The sequence below is a fragment of the Hyperolius riggenbachi genome, chromosome 1 (assembly GCF_040937935.1).
Source record: "Hyperolius riggenbachi isolate aHypRig1 chromosome 1, aHypRig1.pri, whole genome shotgun sequence".
NCBI classification, from domain to species: domain Eukaryota; kingdom Metazoa; phylum Chordata; class Amphibia; order Anura; family Hyperoliidae; genus Hyperolius; species Hyperolius riggenbachi.
This window is the reverse complement of record NC_090646.1, coordinates 111,520,083-111,542,801: the sequence shown is the minus strand read 5'-3', so window position 1 is coordinate 111,542,801 and position 22,719 is coordinate 111,520,083. Positions and strand designations below refer to the sequence as shown.

The 22,719-nt window shown below is 42.2% G+C and overlaps 1 protein-coding gene across 3 annotated transcripts in view; it reads left to right on the top strand.

Annotated features, from left to right (window-relative positions):
* The window catches only part of CCDC149 (coiled-coil domain containing 149), a 112,815-nt gene that overhangs the window by 37,254 nt on the left and 52,842 nt on the right, over positions 1-22,719 (top strand). For all 3 annotated transcript variants that reach the window (XM_068278173.1, XM_068278182.1, XM_068278192.1), the window contains exons 3-8: positions 906-944; positions 2,314-2,421; positions 6,880-6,996; positions 8,210-8,382; positions 16,581-16,653; positions 18,441-18,525. In XM_068278173.1, the coding sequence (XP_068134274.1) occupies positions 906-944; positions 2,314-2,421; positions 6,880-6,996; positions 8,210-8,382; positions 16,581-16,653; positions 18,441-18,525 (595 nt within the window). The remainder of the gene's footprint in view (positions 1-905; positions 945-2,313; positions 2,422-6,879; positions 6,997-8,209; positions 8,383-16,580; positions 16,654-18,440; positions 18,526-22,719) is intronic.

Below are 22,719 nucleotides of genomic sequence, written 5' to 3'. Positions count from 1 at the left end.
TTTCACTACAGTTGTCCTTTAACTTTAAGGGCCACTATCTCACTGGACCAATATAGACAGTCACACAAGAATCAAATTGTCAGCCATATCCCATTGCTTTGGTTATACAGGTCAGTGTTGCCAACTCATCCCTTTAATTACTGACACATCTAAGTTATACAGGTTCTGGGGCTACTTTCACATAATCAGTACCTTAACTGCATCTACCTAGCCACAAACCTGTATAATTCATATGTGTCAGTAATTAAAGGGATGAGTTGGCAACACTGATACAGGTAGTCCCTGACTTACGAACTACCCGCCAACACAAACGGCATGGATTCTGTGTTTCCATGGGAACAAGTAAAAAAAAAAAAGTTTTCAAATTGGACTTGTAGTTTTTGAGAAAATTGATTTAAAAAAAAAAATCAAAGGAAAAATGGCTTTTAAACTTGTATAAGCAGGTGCAGAGGTGACACAGAGGGGGACACTGGGGGCACAGAGGAGGTATAGGGGACAGAGATAGCACAGTGTTCTAACTTAAGAACAAATTCAGGTTTAGAACGAACCCACAGTCCCTATCTCGTTTGTTAACCAGGGACTACCTGTACTGCTTGCTTGGCAGTTGGAAACAGCTATTACTCTCCCACAATGCAACAAGGTTCACAGTCTGGTAACTGTCAGTGCCATGGCCCTGACATCACACTGTGGGAGGGGTTTCCCCACAATACCTTTTCTCGAATAGATCAGAGATTTCTGTATGGCTGATAAAGTTTTCTTGTGTTAAAGTGGGTTATCCACTACTGATTGGGATAAAGTTCAATCTTGAGTTAAAGTTTTTCTTTCAGTGGGTCAGTTTGTCTTTTTTCATGCTTTTTTCTACTCTTGTGTTTTGAAGTGAAAGGGATGATTTTTGTTTCTTGCAGGATGGAGACCCGTCACTTCCACCAGAGAAACGGAGACAGGTACTGTTTTATTTATTTATTTTTTTTGCATGCTAGATTTTTGTCTTCACATATTGTTTTTCTATGTCTGCTACAAAACCTGTAAATGTCATTCCTGTATTACTATCGGAGAGGCTCCAAGTGACTACTTCAGACTTATTCATATAGTTCTATTTGGTGAGGCTGAAACTTACTCTAATATTATTAGTCATGGTATCTATTCGGTTCACATTCTGGGTTCGGCTCAAAACGTTTCATTTCACAGAGCAGACCGCCAATGGCCATATCAACAAATCTTATGTTGGTCATGGGATTGGGTCAGACCTGTGCCTACGTTTCCGTTGTGTCCAGTGCAGTGGCGCAGCTCTAAGTTGTCCCAACCTGTTTGATTTTCATTGACCTCCAGAAGGAAGTTGGACACTTACTAGATTACATGCTATCTAGTGTATTGAATGTGGGATTCAATCACTACTGATGCTAGAAAGGTTAGGGTTGCTAGGCAACTGTTGATGTATAAAAGGAAATAAATATAGCAGCTTCCAAGTCCCTCTCACTTCAGGTTCCCTTTAAAGTGTACCCGAGATAACATGTGACTTGATGAGAGGTGTATATACAGTAGCTAGAACACAGACACCTATGCTGTGCTCCTTTTCTCTTTTCCCTGCCTGAAAGCGTTAATATCCAGCTATGCATCTGATAGTTTTTCTCTAGTTGGGATCCAGTCAGGCCATAGTGTCCCTCACTGACAACAAATTACAGCTATAAAACACTTTGCTAAACAGATAACTGGACTTCTGAATGCAAGGGATAGATAAAAAGGTCAATAGCTCATGTATTTTCCCTCTGGGACTCTTTAGACACTGCAATTGAGCAGAGACAATAAAACATAAAATATACTTTGTAAATGTTTATACATAAAATAAAACCATGAGATGTCTAAAAAAAAAAAAAAAAAAGTTTTAGGAGTAGGAGGACAGATTGAATTGTTTCTCATCAGTTTAGTTTCACCTCGGGTTCACTTTAAAACTGTGCAAAATTCAAAGCACTGCTGGTTCCCTGTAATTGGATGGCAGCATCGACAGCAGGGGCATTGCTGGCTACAATTGTTTGGACTTCGATTTAATCCTGTCTTGCTGCTTTGATGATAGAATAGATGGTTACTCAGAAGCGTTGCAGTTTTGTGATAAAATAAAGACTTTCCATAAGTGATTATTTATGGTGTGTAGGCTGTAACCAAGAATAGCGCTACAAGCTTCCTTTAAGGGACCTGAGTAAACACAGATCTCTTCATTGTGTGGCACATAATGCTTTATTTCAGCAAACCATTCCATAGGTCTGTCAGCCTTTATCCTCCATCCAGCTCAGAGGATTACCTCTTCTGTCCACACAGGTGAATCTGGCGGAACTGCTGGGAGAATCTCGGGAAAGGAGTAAAAAGCTGGAGCAGGATGTGAAGGAGCTGCGGCAGAGACTGGGAGAAGTACAGGGAGATAATAAGGTGATTAATTATTATCTCTTGTTAATGGACACAGCTTTGTGCAGTTTGATTTACTGTAACCCAGCCTGCCTGTTAATTCTCTCTCGCTGTACAGAGCTAAGCCTCTTTCTGCAAATCCAGGTGCTCCGGGGATTAGAACACAAAGATGAGTGTCCCTGTGAATTATATTGGCCATTGGTCCCAGTGCAGCATCATTTGTCTGGTGGAAGGGTTATGTATTCTGCAGTGACAGCTTACTAAACATATCCACAGAAATGTTGTTTGCCCATGGCTTGTATAAATCACATCTAGAAGATTGAGGGGAATCTATTGAAGTTGCTCATTGGCTAAAAGTTTTTGCATTGGGAAAAACTTGTATAATTGGTCACACCTAGAAACTTTGCTGAGTGTGATTTGCCTTGAAACAGAAGGTATTTGCAATAATTTAGCTTTAAAGAGAGCCCGAGGTGGGCACCTAAAGTTATAAAAAAACAAAACCAAAAAAACCCCAAAAAACTATTCTATTCTACCTGATCCGGGAGGCTGTGCGGATCAGGTAGCCGCCTTCTCCGCTGCTCCGTTGGCCTGCAGCAAGTTGCTTTCACTTTCAGTGACCTCTGGGGTCACAATGCTGGAAGGAGAGAGAGATTCTCTCTCAGCGTGCAGTAAAGTGGGGGAGCTGCAGGGGGCGTGGCCAGGGAGAGACAGCTGCCCAATGGCAGCCGTGGAAAGCTTGCAGGAACTTTGAGCAGGGAATCCCTCTCCTTTCATTACCCTCCGAAATAGCGCAATAGTGCCTACAGTGCCTTATGGAAAGTCCAGCCCTGGAAATCAGTGCTGCAAGGCGAGAGTGCTAACCACTAAGCCACCGTGCTGCCCACAGGCCACTGCGCTGCTCACATTGATATAATCAATTCCATATTTTCACTGTGGCAGTTGTGGGATCATTTAGACATAATGCTCTTTCAGACAAAAAGATACCATGGGCAGTGGTAGGCATCTGTTGCCGTAGGAGGAAGAGGAATGCTGTGCTGCAAACAGAGGGGCTTCGGCAGGCAGGTTGAGGAGAAGAACCGGGCACTCAGAGGTCCGTCAGGTCAGGTGTGCCTATCTTTAGCAGAGCAGCTGGGATAGGGGATCCGGCTCACTGCTGTAAAGGTGAGTCATGTGACATCTGGTGCGTGTATAAAGATAAAAACATGTTCATCTCCTCCCTACCTACATAAGAATATGGAGACACTTGTGCCGGGAGTTGATGTCCATTTATTACAATCTCTGGACTGTTATGTGATTGTTGTAATAAAGTCATTGTTCTCTTGAAAGTGTTAATAATGCACCAATATTTTTGATAAGATTAACTACTGTAGTTAGCAACTGACAGTTGTTTCCCCTTTAGGACCAGAGCAATTTTCACCTTTCAGCACCCCCTTTCTTTCGCCAATTACTTTATCACTACTAATCACAACAAAATGATCTATGCATTTTCTTTTCTTCTCATCAATTAGGCTTTCTTTGGGTGGTGCATTATGTTAAGAATTATCTTATTCTAAATGCATTTTAACAGGAAAAATGAGGGGAAAAAACATTTTTTTCTCAGTTTTAGGCCATTTTAGTTTTAAAATTATACGTGCTAGCTTAATTGAAACCCACATATTTATGTAGTGGCTGGATGGTGTAATGGTTAAGGGCTCTGGCTCTGACGCAGGAGACCAGGGTTCAAATCTCAGCTCTGCCTTTTCAGTAAGCCAGCACCTATTCAGTAGGAGACCTTTGGCAAGTCTCCCTAACACTGCTACTGCCTATAGAGTGCGCCCTAGTGGCTGCAGCTCTGGCGCTTTGAGTCCACCAGGAGAAAAGCGGGATCTAAATGTTATTTGTCTTGTTCATTTGCCCATTTGTCCCAGTTATTGCACCGATTGAATTTTGTCCAATATTTTATTTGAAAATAAAGGTGTATTTTTTCAGTTTTGCGATAAAACAGTATACAATCTTGACATACACATTAAAAAAGTTTAGTCTCTAAGTTAACTATTTATGTAATTTTTTTAAAATGTTACTTTTTTTTCTTAATTTTATTAAAGAGAACCCGAGGCGAGGTTCTGAGAATAAAATCCCCATACAGAGGCTGGGTCTGTCTATAGAGCCCAGCCTCTGTTGCTATATAGATCGCTCCTAAGCCCCCCCCCCCCCCCCCCCTGCGCTCTGCAATACCCAATAACTCACAGCCGTGCTGCTGACACGCAGCTTGTCAGAGCGCGCTGTGTTTACCTCTCCTCTGTCAGTCTCGCCGATCCCCACCTCCTGCATCGCTCCGGTCCCCGCCCAGTCCCTTCCCTCGCCGCTGATTGGAGGGAAGGGACGCGGGCGGGACCGGAGCGATGCAGGAGGCGGAGGAGCAGCCGAGACTGACAGAGGAGAGGTAAACACAGCCGCACAGCACGGCTGTGAGTTATGGGGTATTGCAGAGCGCAGGGGGGGGGGGGGCTTAGGAGCGATCTATATAGCAACAGAGGCTGGGGTCTATAGACAGACCCAACCTCTGTATGGGGATTTCATTCCCAGAACCCCGCCTCGGGTTCTCTTTAAGTTTTATTTGGGTAACCATTGGAGGAGAGGTAATGAGTTAATCAATGCGATTTTAAATGTATTTAAAATAGCATTGAAGTTTTAAGGTGTAATTTTACATTTTAGCCACTAGATGTCCGCCACACTTTTTGATTGAACTTTTAGAAGGCATACACGCGGTACAGGAAGTAACGGGTGTGCGCAATATTTATTTTTGTCAATGAACGTCGGCATTTCATTGATGCCGGTATTCATTGATATCGGGCACTTAATACAGTGAATGGGAACTGTGTATGCTAATGGATTGCGACGAACGGCGCATGGGAGCTGACGGGAGCGCGCATAGCGACGATCGAGACAATAGACTAATATGTACATCCCTGGGACTTCAGATAAAGTCCTGTGTGACGTAGATATACCGCCTCCGGGTTGCGGTAACTAGTGGCAATCTTAATTGTCACAACCAATTTTAATGGTTATTTAACTGTAGACATAGTTGGTGACATTCAGACAATCTGTCCATACATCAATGATGTATGGGCAGATAAACCAAGAAACAGCTCACTCTCTGATCAATCTGATCAGAGAGAGATCTGTTGCCTGCCCTTACACCAGCAGACCGATTCCCGAGAGATTCGGGCTTGCAACGCAGCATCCGCCTCCTCCGTCGCTTCCCTCTAATGTAAATGTGCCCCCTGCCCATGCATTTAATACTTTATCTGTCTGCTGTCACCCCCATGCATCTTCTGCATTGCAGACTAGTTTCCCACATTAACTATTTAAGGACTGCACTAATTGAAATCTACACCCTGTTTTGGTGGGCTCCTGGCTGGCAGGGCGTAGATTTAAATTAGCCGCCGCTGCGCGCATCTGCTGCTGACCGCGCCGCTCAAACCCGACAAGTCTCGCAGCATCTCACAGGCTCTGCCTGTCCTATGACGGCAGAGCCATGTGAGCCAGTCAGGAGCCGTTTCATTTGCTCCTGGTCGTGTCTATCAATTTAAGCCGCTTACATTGATAGACACGGTCAGGAGCCAATGAAAGCGGCTCCTGACCAGCTCACATGGCTCTGCTGTCATAGAGACGGCAGAGTCTATGTCCTGGGGGTCACGGCATGCGGCGATGGCGGCGGGTATGTGCAGCGATTCGCCTGTATTTCGTCGGGATTCCACGTTCCTGTACAAGCGGTCTCTGGTCCTTAAGGGGGCAGAGACCGTTGGTACTTAAGTGGTTAAACATATGTGACACGTGTGTGGTATCACACACACGCGGTGCATGCTCTACGGAAGCCCAGCAGCAATGCGGACGATGCATATGGACCACGGCGAGAGACAGCGGACAGGTAAAGTGTTAAATGCATGGGCGGAAGGGAAAATTCACATCAGGGGAAATGCCACCAGGGGTTCTATCGTGTTTGTCACTCATCCCAATCGGCCTGACGTCTTGCAGCTTGTCTGATTTATACATTTAACCAATTTTGGGCTGAAATTGATTTTTTTTTAATTGTCGATCAGGCAGCTTGTGGCAGCAGCGATTTGCATCCAATCCGGTAATAATTATCTAATGGGATGCTCAATTATCCACCAAGTCGATTAAATAAGATTGATTGTATGCTTAAAGCAGACAGAGCAGTGGGCTTCTGCATGACAGACAATGATTGTAAGCAGGCAGCTGCAATTTTTCTTTCTGCACAGTTTTCTGGTTGAACTGGTTTTCATATTGCAATATAACATGGGTGCTTCCAGTGCTAGCTGTACTGTGAATGAGGAGAATCGTGATTATATTGTAGGTGACATTACACTGGACTAAAGGCAGGTAGGATAACTATATGCACAGTAATGACTTTGTAGGTGTTTTATATGTTGCGCCAGACTCCGTTGTATAGCTTTGTTTTATATTTATTTTTTATCCCAGTTGCTAAGAATGACCATTGCCAAACAGAGACTTGGAGATGATGACGTTGGAATTCGCCATTTTGCACCTCATGAACGTGAAGATCTTGTACAGCAGCTGGAGAAAGCGAGAGAGCAGGTAAATACTATCTTGCCTCTGAAGAAGCAGGTTATCCTGCGAAACGGCTGTAAGGCCTAAGATTGATCATGTTTGGAAGGTGTCGGGAACTTAATAAAGGGTGACTGCAAACCATTGGTGCCCGGAACCCTTGTTTTCTCTTGTGCACTTTAGCTTGCATCACAGAGGAGTTCCAGCTTTTGATCAGAAAAACGCAGTGCTTACATTTGGCTCTATACGTTGATATACCTGATTTCACCCTGTGTATTTTGTTTTTGTATGATTGCAGTAAAACATAAGAATTCCTCCATTCCTCTCATAGAAGCTAGTAGATAGAAGTGTTGGTGTTTTTAGCACTTCCTGGTGACAGATGCACCAACGCTACGGTTATCCAGAGTTCAGCTATACTGTAGCTGAACTCATGGCGTATTAACAGGCTGTACCGCCATTTGTAATAGCCAAACTCCCCACTAAGAATCTGATGCTGGAGTTTGGCGGGAGAGATGCCAGATAGCAGTGTTGAACTATGGGTAGCATAAAGGTTAGTTTTACAGATGGTCATTGAGATGCTAATTCCAGTTGCATGAAAAGTGTTTGCAGCCGAGATTTGAGACTCTCAGAATCGCCAGTCTCCATGTACAGCAGTCCTGCTCACAGGCATCACACAAACAAGAGAAGCAATACTCATCCTTTTGAGGTCCTAGGATTTAAATGGGAAAAGAGATGCTGAGGAGAGTGGTCAATTTAAGTATGAACAATGATTAACCTGGAACTCTAGTAATGAAAAAAATAACTCTCAGGAAATTTGCATTCAGTTGCACTAATTTGCATGAAATGTGTATTCAGTTGCACTAATGGAGGATATTCACTTCCAAAATGGTTTACATGCAAAAGCATTCCATGCTAGACCCTTCCACCAATGTTGAGGTACCATAGTTGCAAGGGTCCCTACTGTACCCTCACCAGTCTGCAGGCATCAGCTGCCACTGCTACCTCCACCCACTTGTTGTTCATAAAAAAAAAAAATGCATTATGTTAATTTGAGGTGAACTATAAAACATGGTGCACAGTATTTGCCATATAACTTTTATTTGTCAATATTTTTGAAATAAAAATCCAACAATGATGGTCATAAATATCAATGGGTTGTGCTTATGATTGCACATTCTGTCTATTGCTCTTCACTGGGGAGATTGTTGGGGGGGCAGATATTTGACAGTGTGATTTTGTTTAGTTTGAGACTCTGGAGCATGAACACCGAGCTGTGCTGGATGAGCTGGAGGACGTCAAACAGGAGCGCTCCTTCTTCCAAGACAAAGCTGATCGGCTCAACCAGGAGCTCAACCATGTCCTGGGTGGCCATGAGAAGAGGATCATAGATGTGGATGCGCTGTGCATGGAGAACAGGTGAGCACTGGAAATATAGATATCCAGAGCTGGAGGCAATCACTGTATTCAAATCTGGTAGAAATCAGTGCTGCAAAAGATGCCTGATTGAATTCCATCTGAAATGGATCGATTTGATCGCACAGGATGGAATTTTTTTTTTTCAATCGGTGGCTGGTCAGGAGCACATTGCTAGAAGCGTTCCATTTGACTACTATCAACGCAGAGCTAACTCTCACCTCTCTGCCAGCACACCTCCTTCCATGTCCAGTGTCTTCTGCCTTGGGGCTCCTCCTCCCTGTGTCTTCTCTCCCTGTCATGTGACAAAAGCTGTAGTTCAAACCATAGAGGTCCGGCATGTATGCTGCCAGCGTCTATGCTGCCGTACCTCTAGTATTTCAACTCCAGTTTTTGTCACGTGACCGGGAGAAAAGACATGGAGGAAGAGCTAAACGGCATAAAGTAAAATCACCAGACACAGGAGGATGCACTGGTGAGAGCTCTGCTGCCAGGGGGAGCACGGAAGGGAGAGACCTGGGGATCCAGGCAGGTGGTGGTGTCTCCATAGATTTTCAATCAATTTCGTACTGAAATTGATTGAAAATCTATGTACAGTGTGTGAGCAGCAATAGATCGATCAGAGAGGGTTCTATCTGATGGTCGATCTGGTGGCCATCTATAAGTGTATGGCCACTTTAGCGGTTGACATTCAGATAGATCTGATTCTCTGTGTTGTGGCAGCGACAGGATGAGACTCAAGGCTGCAGTCGTATGGCTGACCATATGCTACTTTCATTTCAGCATATGCTTTGTGGGAGTTAATGTTGTTGCAGGCAATGAGCTGTTAAGCCACATATATTACATTTCTGGTTTGTTTTCAATCTCTGTACTTTGTAATCACATAATTATCTGTTTCTTAATTAAGTGCTCCATTCCTATTTATAAGGCTTATGTGTTTTTTTTTTTCTTATAAAGCGGCATGCCGTACTCAGTTTGAGCAGTCCGGTGATTCAACTTAATATGTTGGTGCTTTATAAATAAATACAATAAATAATAATATTATGTTGTACATGTTGTTGCACGTGTTTTCTCATTTCAGCTTATGGTACATACACACTTGAGATAAAAGTCTTTGGAAAAGGCAAGATCCCAGACCAATGTTACCCCATTCCATGTAGTATGAGAGCCATACTCTACACAGTCTATTCTATTGAGCTGAACTCGCCATCAGATAAAAATCTTTGCAAGATGCTGCACACAAAGATGCTGTACACATTCAACAGATCAGTATCTGCAAAAGATCAGTTCCTGCAAAAGATCCATTCTTGCAAAATGCATTCGTAGTCTATGAAATTTGCAGATCTCTTACACACCTTGTTTAATGGACAATCATCTGCAGATCAGATCCACCAGGATGGATCTTCAGATCCACCAGGATGGATCTTCAGATCCACCAGGATGGATCTTCAGATCCACCAGGATGGATCTTCAGATCCACCAGGATGGATCTTCAGATCTGCTGATGATTGTCTGATCTGCAGATGAATGTCTGTTAAACAAGGTGTGTATGAGATCTGCAGATATCCTAGACTATGAATGCATTTTGCAGGAACGGATCTTTTGCAGGAACTGAGCTTTAGCAGACACTGATCTGTTGCATGTGTACAGCATCTTTGTGTGCAGGATCTTGCAGAGATTTTTATCTGATGGTGAGTTGAGCTCAATAGAATAGACTGTGTAGAGTATGCTCTCATACTACATGGAATGGGGTAAAAAGTGGTCTGTGATCTTGCCTTTTCCAAAGACTTTTATCTCAAGTGTGTATGTAGTATTTCTGTGTTAAGCCTGGTAAACTCCTTCAATTTTGATTGGCCAATGATTATGAATATACTATTAGCAGATTGTGTAAGCAAACTCTTGTACTACATGATGATGGTAAAATTGGTCAGTGATTGGCTTATAAAAAATGTTGAAGAGGTTTGTCGGGCTTTACCCCACCTACTACAGTAAACCATCACAATGAATACTCATAAGCACATAGGTGACACAGGAAGCAGGAAAGCATAAACTGGGAATCGTGGTGTTACCTGACTGTACGGGTTCTAGGTGTAACCTTCACTTTCGTAAACAATAGAATAGTTCTAAAACCAATTTTTGATAGGTTGAAACTCAATGGAGTCATTATTTGAAACACAAGTTGTAAATGTTATTGTGTTGAGTTGTTCAACTTGAACTGTTCAAACCAGTCTTTCTCCATTGATTTGTCCTTGACCTGTCAAACATCTAATTGTCCTTCTAGGCCTGAAGTGGTCCTCTCTTGACCTCATCCATGCCTTCACACTACTTGAACATCACCTTTACAAAAGAAGATACAGAAGTCTTTACAAGACTTACAAAATATCTCAACTGAAATGCTCTATGTGATGCTATTTCAGTCTGGCATTCAGCCAAAAAACTCTGAATTGGCTCTTAGGTGGTCAATGACCTTCTCAGAGCCAAGTCGCAGCTCTTCTCTTCTCATTCTCTTGGATCTCTCCTCTTGCTCTCGACACTGTATTATGATTATTGGAAATTCTACTTTCTCTGTTAGCTTCCTACTTATCCCACCACTTGTAGTAAATGCTTTTCATTGATTACTCAAAGAATAAGCACAAACTTTGAATATCCCTTTGCCAAAACAATTGCTTCCCATATTTTGTAGGATCCTCGTACATGCAGGTTTGTCATCTGCACCCCTGTTTAGATAGTTGCATATAGTTATTTAGGTTGCAAAAAAGATGAGTCCATCAGGCTCAGTCTTTGGAGCCTCCTGTACCTTGATCCAGAGGAATAAAAGCCATAAGGGCAGACACTACACTATTGATTAACCACTTTGAAACCCTTGCTACGCTTATCTACTCCCCACAGAACTTTACCTGGGGCTCAGGGGAGTAGATAGGCGTACTTGTGGTAAACAGTTTGCTGTATGCCCAATAAGCTATCTGATTATGTATATAGGGTATCATTTTAACCGTGACAAGTAAGAGAATAGATTTTGTGGTGTTTGACAACTGAGGGATAAGTCATGTGATTTTTTTTTTACCGGAAAACTGAATGAAAAGCAATAAAACTGTTATTTTCATGTACTCTATACCCCTAAATAAATACTTGTAAAAACAACAAAAGTGACAGCATTGAAAAGAGAATACATAGTTACCCTAGGGACTTAGCTTTTAAAATATGTATGCCATGAGAGTGTATTACTGTTAATCATGAAGGAAAGGGCTTTTAATTACTGATAGAGTACAATGAGAAAACAAAAAACACAAACCAGAAACTAATATATTATTTGCCATACATTGTACTAGGAACATTATTTAAATGTTGAGATAACCAGGACAAATTAGCAAATACAATGTGTGTGTTTTACCTATGGTAACATTGTTTATTTGAAAACTATAGTGGATGGAAATGGAGAAATAGTGTATTTTTTCTTTTTTTTTCTCATTTTTCCCTTTAAAATGCACAGATAATAACATAATTACTAAAAGCAATTATCACCCTCACAAAGCATAATTTGTGGCAAAAAAACAAGATATAGATCATTTACATCTGATGAGTAGCAATAAAGTTATTGGTGAATGAATGGGAGGAGCGCTAAAATGTGAAAATTGCTCTGGTTTTTAAGCAAAAAACCCTGTGGTGCTGAAGTGGTTAAAAGTGTGCCTCTTTCTGGCCCTCATGCCTCCCTCTGTCCCCCATTCCTCCTCCATTCCTATTGTGCCACTATCTGTCCCCATTCCTCTTCCTGCACTCCCCCAGCCCAATATGTAAATGCAAAAGCTGTGCTCTCACCTCCCCGCTGCAATCCAGTGCAACCATCCTTTATTTTTCCTGCTCCTTCTAGTGCTGGCATCTCACTCTCTCCTCGTGCTGCATGTAATCATGCTACATGTGATAGGACTAGGGCGAGTGGTAAATGGATAAGTGGAAGCACAGCACTGGACTCCAGCGGAGAGATGAGAGCACAGCTTCTTCTGCACTATACTCTGCATTTACACACTAAGCTGGTAGTGCAGGAAGGGGGTGTGCAAGGAAATGCGATAGGACAGGCGGGATGTTTGTATCTTGGGGACCCCCTGTATTAAGCATCCACCTGATACACCACATAGTTCAGATACTTTAGTGCATACGTTTTTAGTTTGTTTTTTTGTCTTTTTTTTGGGGGGGGGGGGGGGGAGGAGGCTGACACAGGCAGTGATGTAGCTAAGCGTCCAAGTGCAAATGCAACCTCTGCATCCCCTATTGCTACGCCACTGGACACAGGACTTCTTGCTTGGAGTGACAAAAAAGGCTAGAAGTAGCCCTGGATCTTATTCTAACATAGTGCTGAAGCTCATTTATTAGCTGAGAAATTGCTTGCTGAAGTTAATACTAAGAAAATAAATCCCCCCCCCCCCCCCCCCCCTCTCTCTCTGTCGGAAAGTGGAGCACCTGTGTGATAAAGTTTAGTTATAGCCATCATTTGCTGAATCATCCGTGACCAGTTCCCTTAAATGCCCTGAGAAGTTTGTGAGGTTTCCTTAGCAGCATAACTGCAGAAGAAGACAAACCACAAGTAGAGAGATATCATGCAGTGCTGTACACATGTGCAAATGAGCCTATACAAAAGGAGAAAGGAGTTCTGGGTAAATCTTCATTTTGCATAAAGAATCTTTGGGTAAATATGCAATCACTGGGCTTTTTAAAGCAATAAACGTTAGCTTTGCTGAAATAGAAGACTGATTTACTTGCAGTACTGTTAGAGCCTATTGGGCTTCAGTGACTGAGACCACCACGAGGAAACTGCAGTTATCTGGAAGTCCATTCCCCGTTAAGTCTTCTCTCTTTAGCAATGTGCAGAAGGCAGAATTGATTTCCTATGTGGGCAGATTGTTCTGTTCTGCAAACTGTCAAAATCAGTTATAAAACTTTTCCGAATATCTGAGATGTTTTTTGAAACTCTTTAATTACATTAGGCAACCTTCAGCGTCCTAGACATGAACTTCAAGCTTTATTCTTTCCCGGTATATTTATAACTCGCTCAAGTGGAGTCCATTAACATCCAATCTTCCATGCAAACAGCTGCAACCTCTCTGGCCTTGAGCTGCAGTGCAGCCTGATTTCTCTGAGGGCGAGGGATGAAATGCTGAAATAAACCTTTTTTTCTCTGCTCATGTTTGTCTATTTGACTTTCAAAAATCTTCTATTAAGGACTTTATGCTTTCAGTGGAATGTGTCTGTATTGCCCAATGTCCATCGTAACGAAATATTCTCTACTTTGATATTAAATGTTCTTCCTAATCTGGTTTCATTATTCATAATCAAGTCTGCTGTCTACTTTTCAGTCCATACAGAGCAGGAGGTCCATCACTGCCTCACAGTTCTCACTCTGAGGATAAACTAAAGGCTTTGACTATTTAAAGTATAACTCCACCTGCTTCTAAGAATTCATGTTATGGGTCATTCATACACAGGCACTTAATCATTTAAAGGGAACCTGGAGTGAGAGGATTATGGAGGCTGACCTATTTATTTTAAACAATACAGATTGCCTCTCTATCCTGCGGATCCTCTGCTCTGATACTTTTAGCCATAGCCCCTTAAAGAAACACTGAAGCGAAAAAAAATATATGATATAATGAATTGGCTGTGTACTATGAATAATTACTAGAAGATTAGCAGCAAAGAAAATATTCTCATATTTTTATTTTCAGGTATATAGTGTGTTTTCTAACATTGCATCATTCTCTAATATGTGCAGATTACACAACACTCTCTGCATTCAAAATGATTCTTTCAGAGCAGTCTGTGAACTAATGACCTCTCCTCTGGCAGAGAAAAAGAAAACTGTTCACTTACAGTTGAGATAATAAAAGTCAGACAGCCCTCTCCATGACTTTGAAAGTCGTAGAGATTAATGGCTTTTTTGCATAGAGATAACAACTGGAGTCTCTTAACTCTTCCTGTACTGGAAACAATTACACTGATGTATCTGATCTTAATGTTTTATTTCTTAGCTGTGCTACACATACAAATCAAATTATCATAATTTTTTTTTCGCTTCAGTGTCTCTTTAACAAGCATGCAGATCAGGTGCTCTGACTGGATTAGCCAAATGATTGTTTCAGCTGTGATTCAGACGCTGCAGCAGCTAAAGAGATCGGCAGGACAGCCAGGCAACTGGTATTGTTTAAAAATAAATATATATGGCAGCCTCCATAGCCTTCACACCTCAAATTCCCTTTAAAGTCCAGTTTTAGGGTTTTGTTTTGTTTTTTTTTGTTCTGTTTAAACATACCTTTTAAAGGGAACTTAAAGTGGTAGGAATACAAAGGCTCTCATCTTCTTTCTCTTATAAACCATGCCAGAGCTTTTTGTGTATTTGAGACACACAAACAAGCATGCAGCCATTGCAGTCACAAGAGTCACAGTATCTGATCTGTATGCTCTTTCCGGCATAAAGAGATTATTTGCATATTTGGGAGGGAAGCATCATGAGAAACCACAGTTGCTCACATACCGAGGAACTCCAGTGAAAATTATGTAATACAAAAAAGTGCTTAATTTCTACAATAATTATGTATAAATGATTTAGTCAGTGTTTGCTGATTATAAATGCTGTCCTCTCCCTGATTTACATTCTGACATTTGACATGGTGACATTTTTACTACTGGCAGGTGATGTCACTGGAAGGAGATGCTGCTTGCTTTTTTTGGCAGTTGGAATCAGCTGTTATTTCCCACAATGCAACAAGGCTCCCACAGTGTGATGTCAGCACCTCAATGCTGTGAGGTGCGACATCACATTGTGGGAGGGGTTTCACCACAAAATCAGCCATACAGAGCCCCCTGATGATCTGTTTGAGAAAAGGAATAGATTTCTCATGGGAAAGGGGGTATCAGCTACTGATTTGGATGAAGTTCAATTCTTGGTTACGGTTTCTCTTTAAGTTGAATTATTGTAAATACCTTCTGTCTTAAGAAGCAAAAATTATATTTAGCATCCCTTTTTTTTCTTTTTCTAATAAGAGGGCTTTTCATGGTCTTTTAGCCCCTTATTCTCTCAGTGGTTCTGCATCACCATGAGCTATCTGGGTACTCTGTACAAAGGGATAGATGCCCTATAAAAATCAGGTTTTCAAAGCCTCCTCACATCTTCTGCTGTCATATTTTGCCATCCAATCAGAAAGCTCCATTCACAGAGTTGCCCTGATTGGCCGTAGCAGATGTTCTAGCACAGAGTAGAAAGGACATCAGCAAGTACAGAAGTGGCGGTGGAAAATGTTAAAGGATACCTGAACCAAGCGGTATATGGAGGCTTCCATATTTATTGCAAGTGATTGGAAAGACGATTGGAAACCTGATTGGACCTGTCGGAAATGATTCATTTGACATGTTCTGACAGGAAATTGTGAGGTGTGTACCAGGCATTAGAGACAGAGGATCAGCAGGACAGCTAGACAATCTGCATAGTTTAAAAGGAAATGGGTATGTCAGCCTCCATATCCCTCTCAGTTCAAGTGTGTGCATTAAAGGACATCCGAGGTGAAAATACACTGATAAGATAAACAATTGTATCTATCCTCCATCTCCTAAATTTTTTTTTTGTTTTTTTTTGTTATCCAAGTTTTATTTCATATTTAAATCTAGTTTTTAAGTTTTGTTTTTTTTTTTTTTTCTTTTTACTGTTTCATTGTCTCTGCTCAATGACACCTTCATCGAAGTATGCTAGAGTTAAAATCTATGAACTATTGACCCTTTTTATCGCTTTCTTGCTCTCAGAAGCCATTTTCTGCCAGGAAAGTGTTTGACTGCAACTACTTATCAGTGAGTGTTACGCAATAGTCCGAATCAGTTCCGACTAAAAGAAACACTAGGAGAAGGTCCCTGCCCTTGTGAGCTTACAATCTACATTAGATTGCATGAGCTGAAAATATTTGAAATACTTGGAGAACGTTTAATTTGTTGCTATATATTAAGTTATGGTGTAGATGGGAATGAAAGTAATAAAGTAATAGAAGCTTCTCTTGTATAAGCATGCCTTTGCTTCCCTTGTGTTCAGTATCTCCTGCCTACATATTGCTGTCACATCTTGTCTGTTTCTCTCCCCTGCATATTGCTGTGATCATTCTATCACATCTTGCCTGTTTCTCTCCCCCCACAGTGCTGCTATGTAATACCAATTTGCTTTTCTCTAGGTATTTGCAGGAGAGGTTGAAACAACTGCAGGCGGAAGTTAACCTGCAGAAAAGCAACATCGTCAAATACAAAGTAAATGAAAAGCGTGTGTATTGATAAATAAAATGTCCGTGTCAGTTTTTGTTTTCAAATGAGAAGTGAATGTTGTGCTGGGGCAGAATGTGTTTCTCAGTGTTTATGAGCTCAGACGCAGGTGGGGAAGGGAAGATGGATTGCTGCAGGAGTGGACATGTAGTTTGTTTTGCTGTACAAAACTCCAAGGGGAAGCTGCGTGGGGTACTGCGATCAGGCCAGTTATTTCTTACCTTTAGGTTGGGATACGTTGAAGAAAAATTACTCTATTGTTGAGAAAAACTTCAATTCTTTCAGTTTGACTCTGTGTATTGAAAGCATATATTTACAAAACACATTGGACTGCTGTATCTCTCCTGTGCTAGCAAGATAGAATAAATGTAACAAATAAGTTATAAATAAGTTAATGCAAGAAATTTGTGAAAAGACAAATTTATGGATCAATACTACGGTTTATAAGTATTAAGAAACTATGTGCCCAGTAAAATAAAATGCCCTTATATACTCGCGTATAAGCCTAATTTTTCAGCACAAAGAAGGTGCTAAAAAGTTACTCCCCTTGGCTTATATGCGAGTCAGTTGAGCAGAATCGATGGTGGAGCAGGCTTTGTTACTGGCAGAGGAGCGTAAGGATCTTGCACTAGTGAACCTGCTTTTGCCAGCTTGCACCCTGCTGTGTCCTTGCCCCCCACCCACTGCAACATGATGTGCAGAGTGCACTGCTCAACACTACCTGTGGGCTTGTGGAGCAGAGCCTGCAAGCAACGTGTCAGCGGTGCAATGGGATTCTTCCTGTGTGGCAATCTGTGTCTCATATCTGATGCCATCTAGTGGCATCTTGAGACACCGCTGTATCATCCTTGGGGCACCCCTGGCTATGGGGAGAAGGAATGACTTGTACTGGGGGCACATCTGGCTACTGTGGAGGAGGCTATACTGGGGAGGGGGCTTATATGCAAGTCAATCACTTTTTCCTGAGAGAAAAGTGGGTACGTTTTTAACGTTGTATTAACCTAAAGCTATGTATAGGTTATTAGGGCTAGCTACACCCCATTTGCAGCATACAAATTGCACACAAATATAAGCAAAGAAACCCGCCTAACACAGCTTATTTCATATTTTGAAGCAGTTTTTAACTTTTAATTATTCTTATGTGTTTTTTTTAATACAAATTTTGTGCAATAAGGGGTAGTGATACATCTACCGTACCTAATAATCTGTACAAATAGGGTTTATCGAGTCAGACCATGACTTACGTGTTGCAAGGAAAAGTGGATACCTCGGCTTATACGCGGGTCGGATTATATGTGAGTATATACGGTACTACACCAATGGCTAATTAGTATAACCAACTTGCCCTAGTGTTCTTAAAGGACAACTGGCCTTAGAGAGATATGGAGTCTGCAATATTTTTACAAAACTTGGGTGGCGCAGCAGATACAAGATGCCTAATTTAAGCTATATACACCCCTTACTATAGACAAAATAAGGCACAGATCATTTATATCTAGACTCAAAGAGCCAGAGCTGCAGCCACTAGGACCAGCTCTATAGGCAGTAACCGTGTTGGGGAGCCTTGCCAAAGGTCTCCTACTGAATAGATACAGGCTTACTATACAGACATGCCTGACAGATCTGTGAGCATATAATCCTCTTCTATGTGGCTGACCCTGTTATTGTGAAGTGATGAGGAAAGATCAGCATGTAGACTTGGAAACAGCCATGCTTCTCTAGGCAGTGGCAGGAATTCCTTACTGTATGCTACTAAATTATATTTTATGTTTTAGAATGCTTTGGAGAGGAGGAAGAATTCCAAGTCAAGCAGCAAGGCAGACAGCAGTGCTCTAACCGGAGTGCTTTCAGCTAAACAAGGTACCTGCTAACATCTACTAGCTAAGCATTATGTGACCCTGGAACTTGCTTATTGTGAAAACAATGGCATGGCAGTATGGAGTGCAGTACAATGATTCAGGTGAAAACGCAACATTTTATACAACAGATTATGAGCAATGTATAAAGTATATTTCAGTAGGCTTTGCTTAATTGGAGAGGCACTTAGGATTTTTTATGAGGATCATGTACATTTACAGTGCCTCCGGAAAGCATTCACAGCACATTACTTTTATTTTATTTTATTTATTTATTGTATTTATAAAGCGCCAACATATTACGCAGCGCTGGACAATAAATACTTTTTCCACATTTTATGTTACAGCCTTATTCCAAAATGGACTAAATTCATTTTTTTCCTCGAATTCTACACACAACACCCCATAATGACAATGTGAAAAAAGTTTACTTGAGGTTTTGGCAAATGTATTAAAAATACAAATATTGAGAAAGCACATGTACATGGGTATTCACAGCCTTTGCCCTCAAAATTGAGCTCAGCTGCATCCGGTTTTCCCTGATCATCCCTGAGAGGTTTGTGCAACATAACTGGAGTCCACCTGTAGTTAATTTAGTTGTTTGGACACTATTTGGAAAGGCACACACCTGCCTATATAAGGTCTCAGAGTTGTCGATGTCAAAGCCCAAACCAAGCATGAAGTCAAAGGAATTGTTTGTAGACCTCCAAGACAGGATTTTCTCAAGGCACACATCTGGTTGCAGAACAATTTCTGCTGCTTTGAAGCTCACAATGAGTACATTCTCCTCCATCAACCATAAGTTGAAGAAGTTCAAAACCACCAGGACACTTCCTAGACCTGGCTGGCCATCTACACTGAGCGATCCCGGATGAAGGGCATCCCACTCGAGTTTGCCAAAACGGCTTATTTCTACTATTACATTTCTGGCAGCAAGTAAAGTGCAGAAAGAGAAAAACTGGTAGGACCTCCATTTCTGGAGTGTCTGCTAGCAATTGCTCCAGCCACGCCTAATGGAGGAATATAACCATAGTAGTATTCAAATAGCATAGCAGTTGTACTAGTGAGTCTGTTATTTTCAGTGTACCCAGTAGTGTGTCCCTTCTTTGCAGCCCTGGAGAAAGATAGACCATGGGAATCTATTTATTGAGAACACAACGGAGACAATACCAGGAGCCAGTAGTGCAATATATTGTAAACACCAGGATAAAGAATGTAGAGTCGCTCACAAATTTCAGGTTGCAAAAGAACTGCAACCACCAATCTGGCTTAGTGAAGAATTTCCACTGCCATTCAGGCTTGTGAGGATCCTCCGTGCTCGCGCTCCTGGTAATTAGGAAGGTCACAAGGGTATGTTGTATAGGGATATATCAGCTTAAGAGGGTCAAATATAGAGGCCGACTTAAACACAAGGTCGACTTATATTCGAGTATATACGAATCAAAAATGCACCGCAATACAGTTGATCAATCAACATTAACAAGGATTACAGCTGCGATAAGCATAACATCAATATAATTGCACCAACCATCAGGTTTGAATGACCTGATATAACCTCCAAATAGATGTACCATTGCTTTAGGATAGACCTGATAAGCGCTTGTAAAGAATGTGTAGGTCGGTGTTACCTGTATGCGGGGATCCGATTAGCCTGTTATTCACCTCTGGAGATGCAGGTGACCGCAGAATGCGTAATGCAGCCCTGGGAACTATACCTTAACCCTCCTGGCGGTTTGGCAAAATCCGCCAGGGGGCAGCAAATGCGTTTTTTTTTTAAATTTTTTTTTTTTCATGTAGCGAGACGAGGTCTTGCTACGTGATAGCCGCTGCTCAGCGGCATCCCCTCAGCCCCTCCGATCGCCGCCGGAGATCAGGAGATCCCGTTCAAAGAACGTGATCTCCTGGAGGGCTTCCCCCGTCGCCATGGCGACGGGGCGGGATGACGTCACCGACGTCGTGACGTCAAAGGGGACTCCGATCCACCCCACAGTGCTGCCTGGCACTGATTGGCCAGGCAGCGCACGGGGTCTGGGGGGGGGGGCGGCTGCGGCGACGCGTATAGCGGCGGATCGGCAGGTAGCGGCGGCGATCGGGCACTGCACGCAGCTAGCAAAGTGCGAGCTGCGTGCAGCAAAGAAAAAATTATGCAAATCGGCCCAGCGGGGCCTGAGCGGTGCCTCCCGGCAGCAGAGCCCGTGCTCAGCACAGGCTTACTGCCAGGGAGGTTAAGCATACAGGTAACACTGAGCTACATTTCACTCTTTACAAGCGCTGATCAGGTCTATCCTAAAGCGATGGTACATATGTTTGGAGGTCATATCTGGTCCAGGGTGCTACTTCAGTGCAGGTGTTGCAGAATTGGTGCAGGTGTTGAAAATGAGTAACAAAGCCCCCTGCCCTCTGCTGCTAATTACTTCTGCAGAAAGGTGAGAGTTCTGGAAAGTCTTTTATCAGCTGTACTCCAAACAAGAGAACACAGAATACTGTTGGTAAAGGCCCATACACACCATACACTGTTGATGTCTGAATCCATCTCTGCAGATTGTTTTGCTAGAACATTTTCATACCTCCCATCTTTTTGAAATGAGAAAGAGAGACACTTAAGCCACACCCCTGACCACGCCCCGTCACACCCCTAGTCACGCATACCATAAAGCTTTCATAAGAAAAATGTTGTTTTATAATTCAGACCACACTGGTAATTTCTATCCTAGTTCATTTTCCTTTGTTAACATTTTAAAATTAGAAATATATCAATTTTTAAAGGATGAGAATAAAGTTTAGAGTCAATCAGATTTCTTTTAGTAGAGAAATCTATATATTTACATAGAAAGAGGGACAAAGTCCTGAAAGAGGGACAAATAAAGAGGACAGAGGGACAGGGCTCCCACAGAGGGACTGTCCCTCCAAAAGAGGGACAGTTGGGAGCTATGCAGTTTGGATAAAGAAAACCTTGTTTGGGTCTGTAGAGAAGTGGGAGGGGCATGACCAGAAGTGAGCTGTGACAGAGGAAAACAATACCAATTGAACATGATTACTGGTGAGTTGTCAGCAGGCTTTTGGGCACTCCTGACTGTACATGCTTGGCTAATGCTGGGAATACACGGTTCGTTTCTGCCATGCGTTTCTGCTCTCGATCGTTTTTGCTGCTCGATTTTGCAGTGGATTCTCTTCCGCTCGTTTTTCTTATCTTTATCCATTCCCTTCTATCAGAAAACGAGCGGCCAAAGAATCGAAAGGGAGAACGGACATGTCGGAAATTATCTATCGAACCATCTAATCGCCTAAAAAACGAACCGTGTATTCCCAGCATAAGGCACCCAAATACTGATCAAATTATCACTTTTTTTTGTTTTTGATACAGCTCAAATGAATTGATGGGTCTGATTCAGGAAAGGTGTGGTCCATCAGGTAGAACACATTCCTTTCTTTTTCAGTCCATCCTAAACAATGGCAGGTATCTGGCCCTCCAGGCCTGGAGTTCGACATGTGATTTAGTCAGTGTTTGCCCATTGTAAAATATTTCCTCTCCCTTATTTGCATTCTTAAATTTATCACTGGTGGTGGCCTATTTAGTTCTGTTAGGTGATCTGTATGGAATGTTGATTACAGAGAGTTCTATGCACAGAGGGAGATGCTGCTTGCTTGGCAGTTGGAAAAAAGCTGTTATTTCCCACAATGCAATGAGATTCAAACAGCAAACTGTCAGGATCATGGTCATGACATCACACTGTGGGAGGGGTTTCACCACAATATCGGCCATACAGACCCGCCTGATCTATTTGAAAAAAGCTAAAGATCTGTTGTGTTAAAAGGGATATCCGCTACTGATTGGGATAGCGTTCAATCCTTGGTTAAAGTTCCTCTTTAAGGCTGCAAAGAAGAGGAATTGAGCTTACTGTCAGTTTGGAAATCCTTAGGCACAATATTTCTCCCAGTCCCATGTAGACAGCCCTGACAGAGATTTTGTGTACTAGATGCTTCATTTGCTCACACACAGTAAATCGGTACCTTGGTCTGGAACTTGTGCACCAGCCACCAGAATTTAAGCTGCAGAAACATTATTTCACACAAACCGTGACATTTGCCCACTGATTACAATGCTATTAGACTGTATATTTTGATCTGTCCATGTTTGAACCACTTAAGGACCAGGGGTGCTTTGCAGGATCTGTGCTGCGTGGGCCCTCCAGCCCAC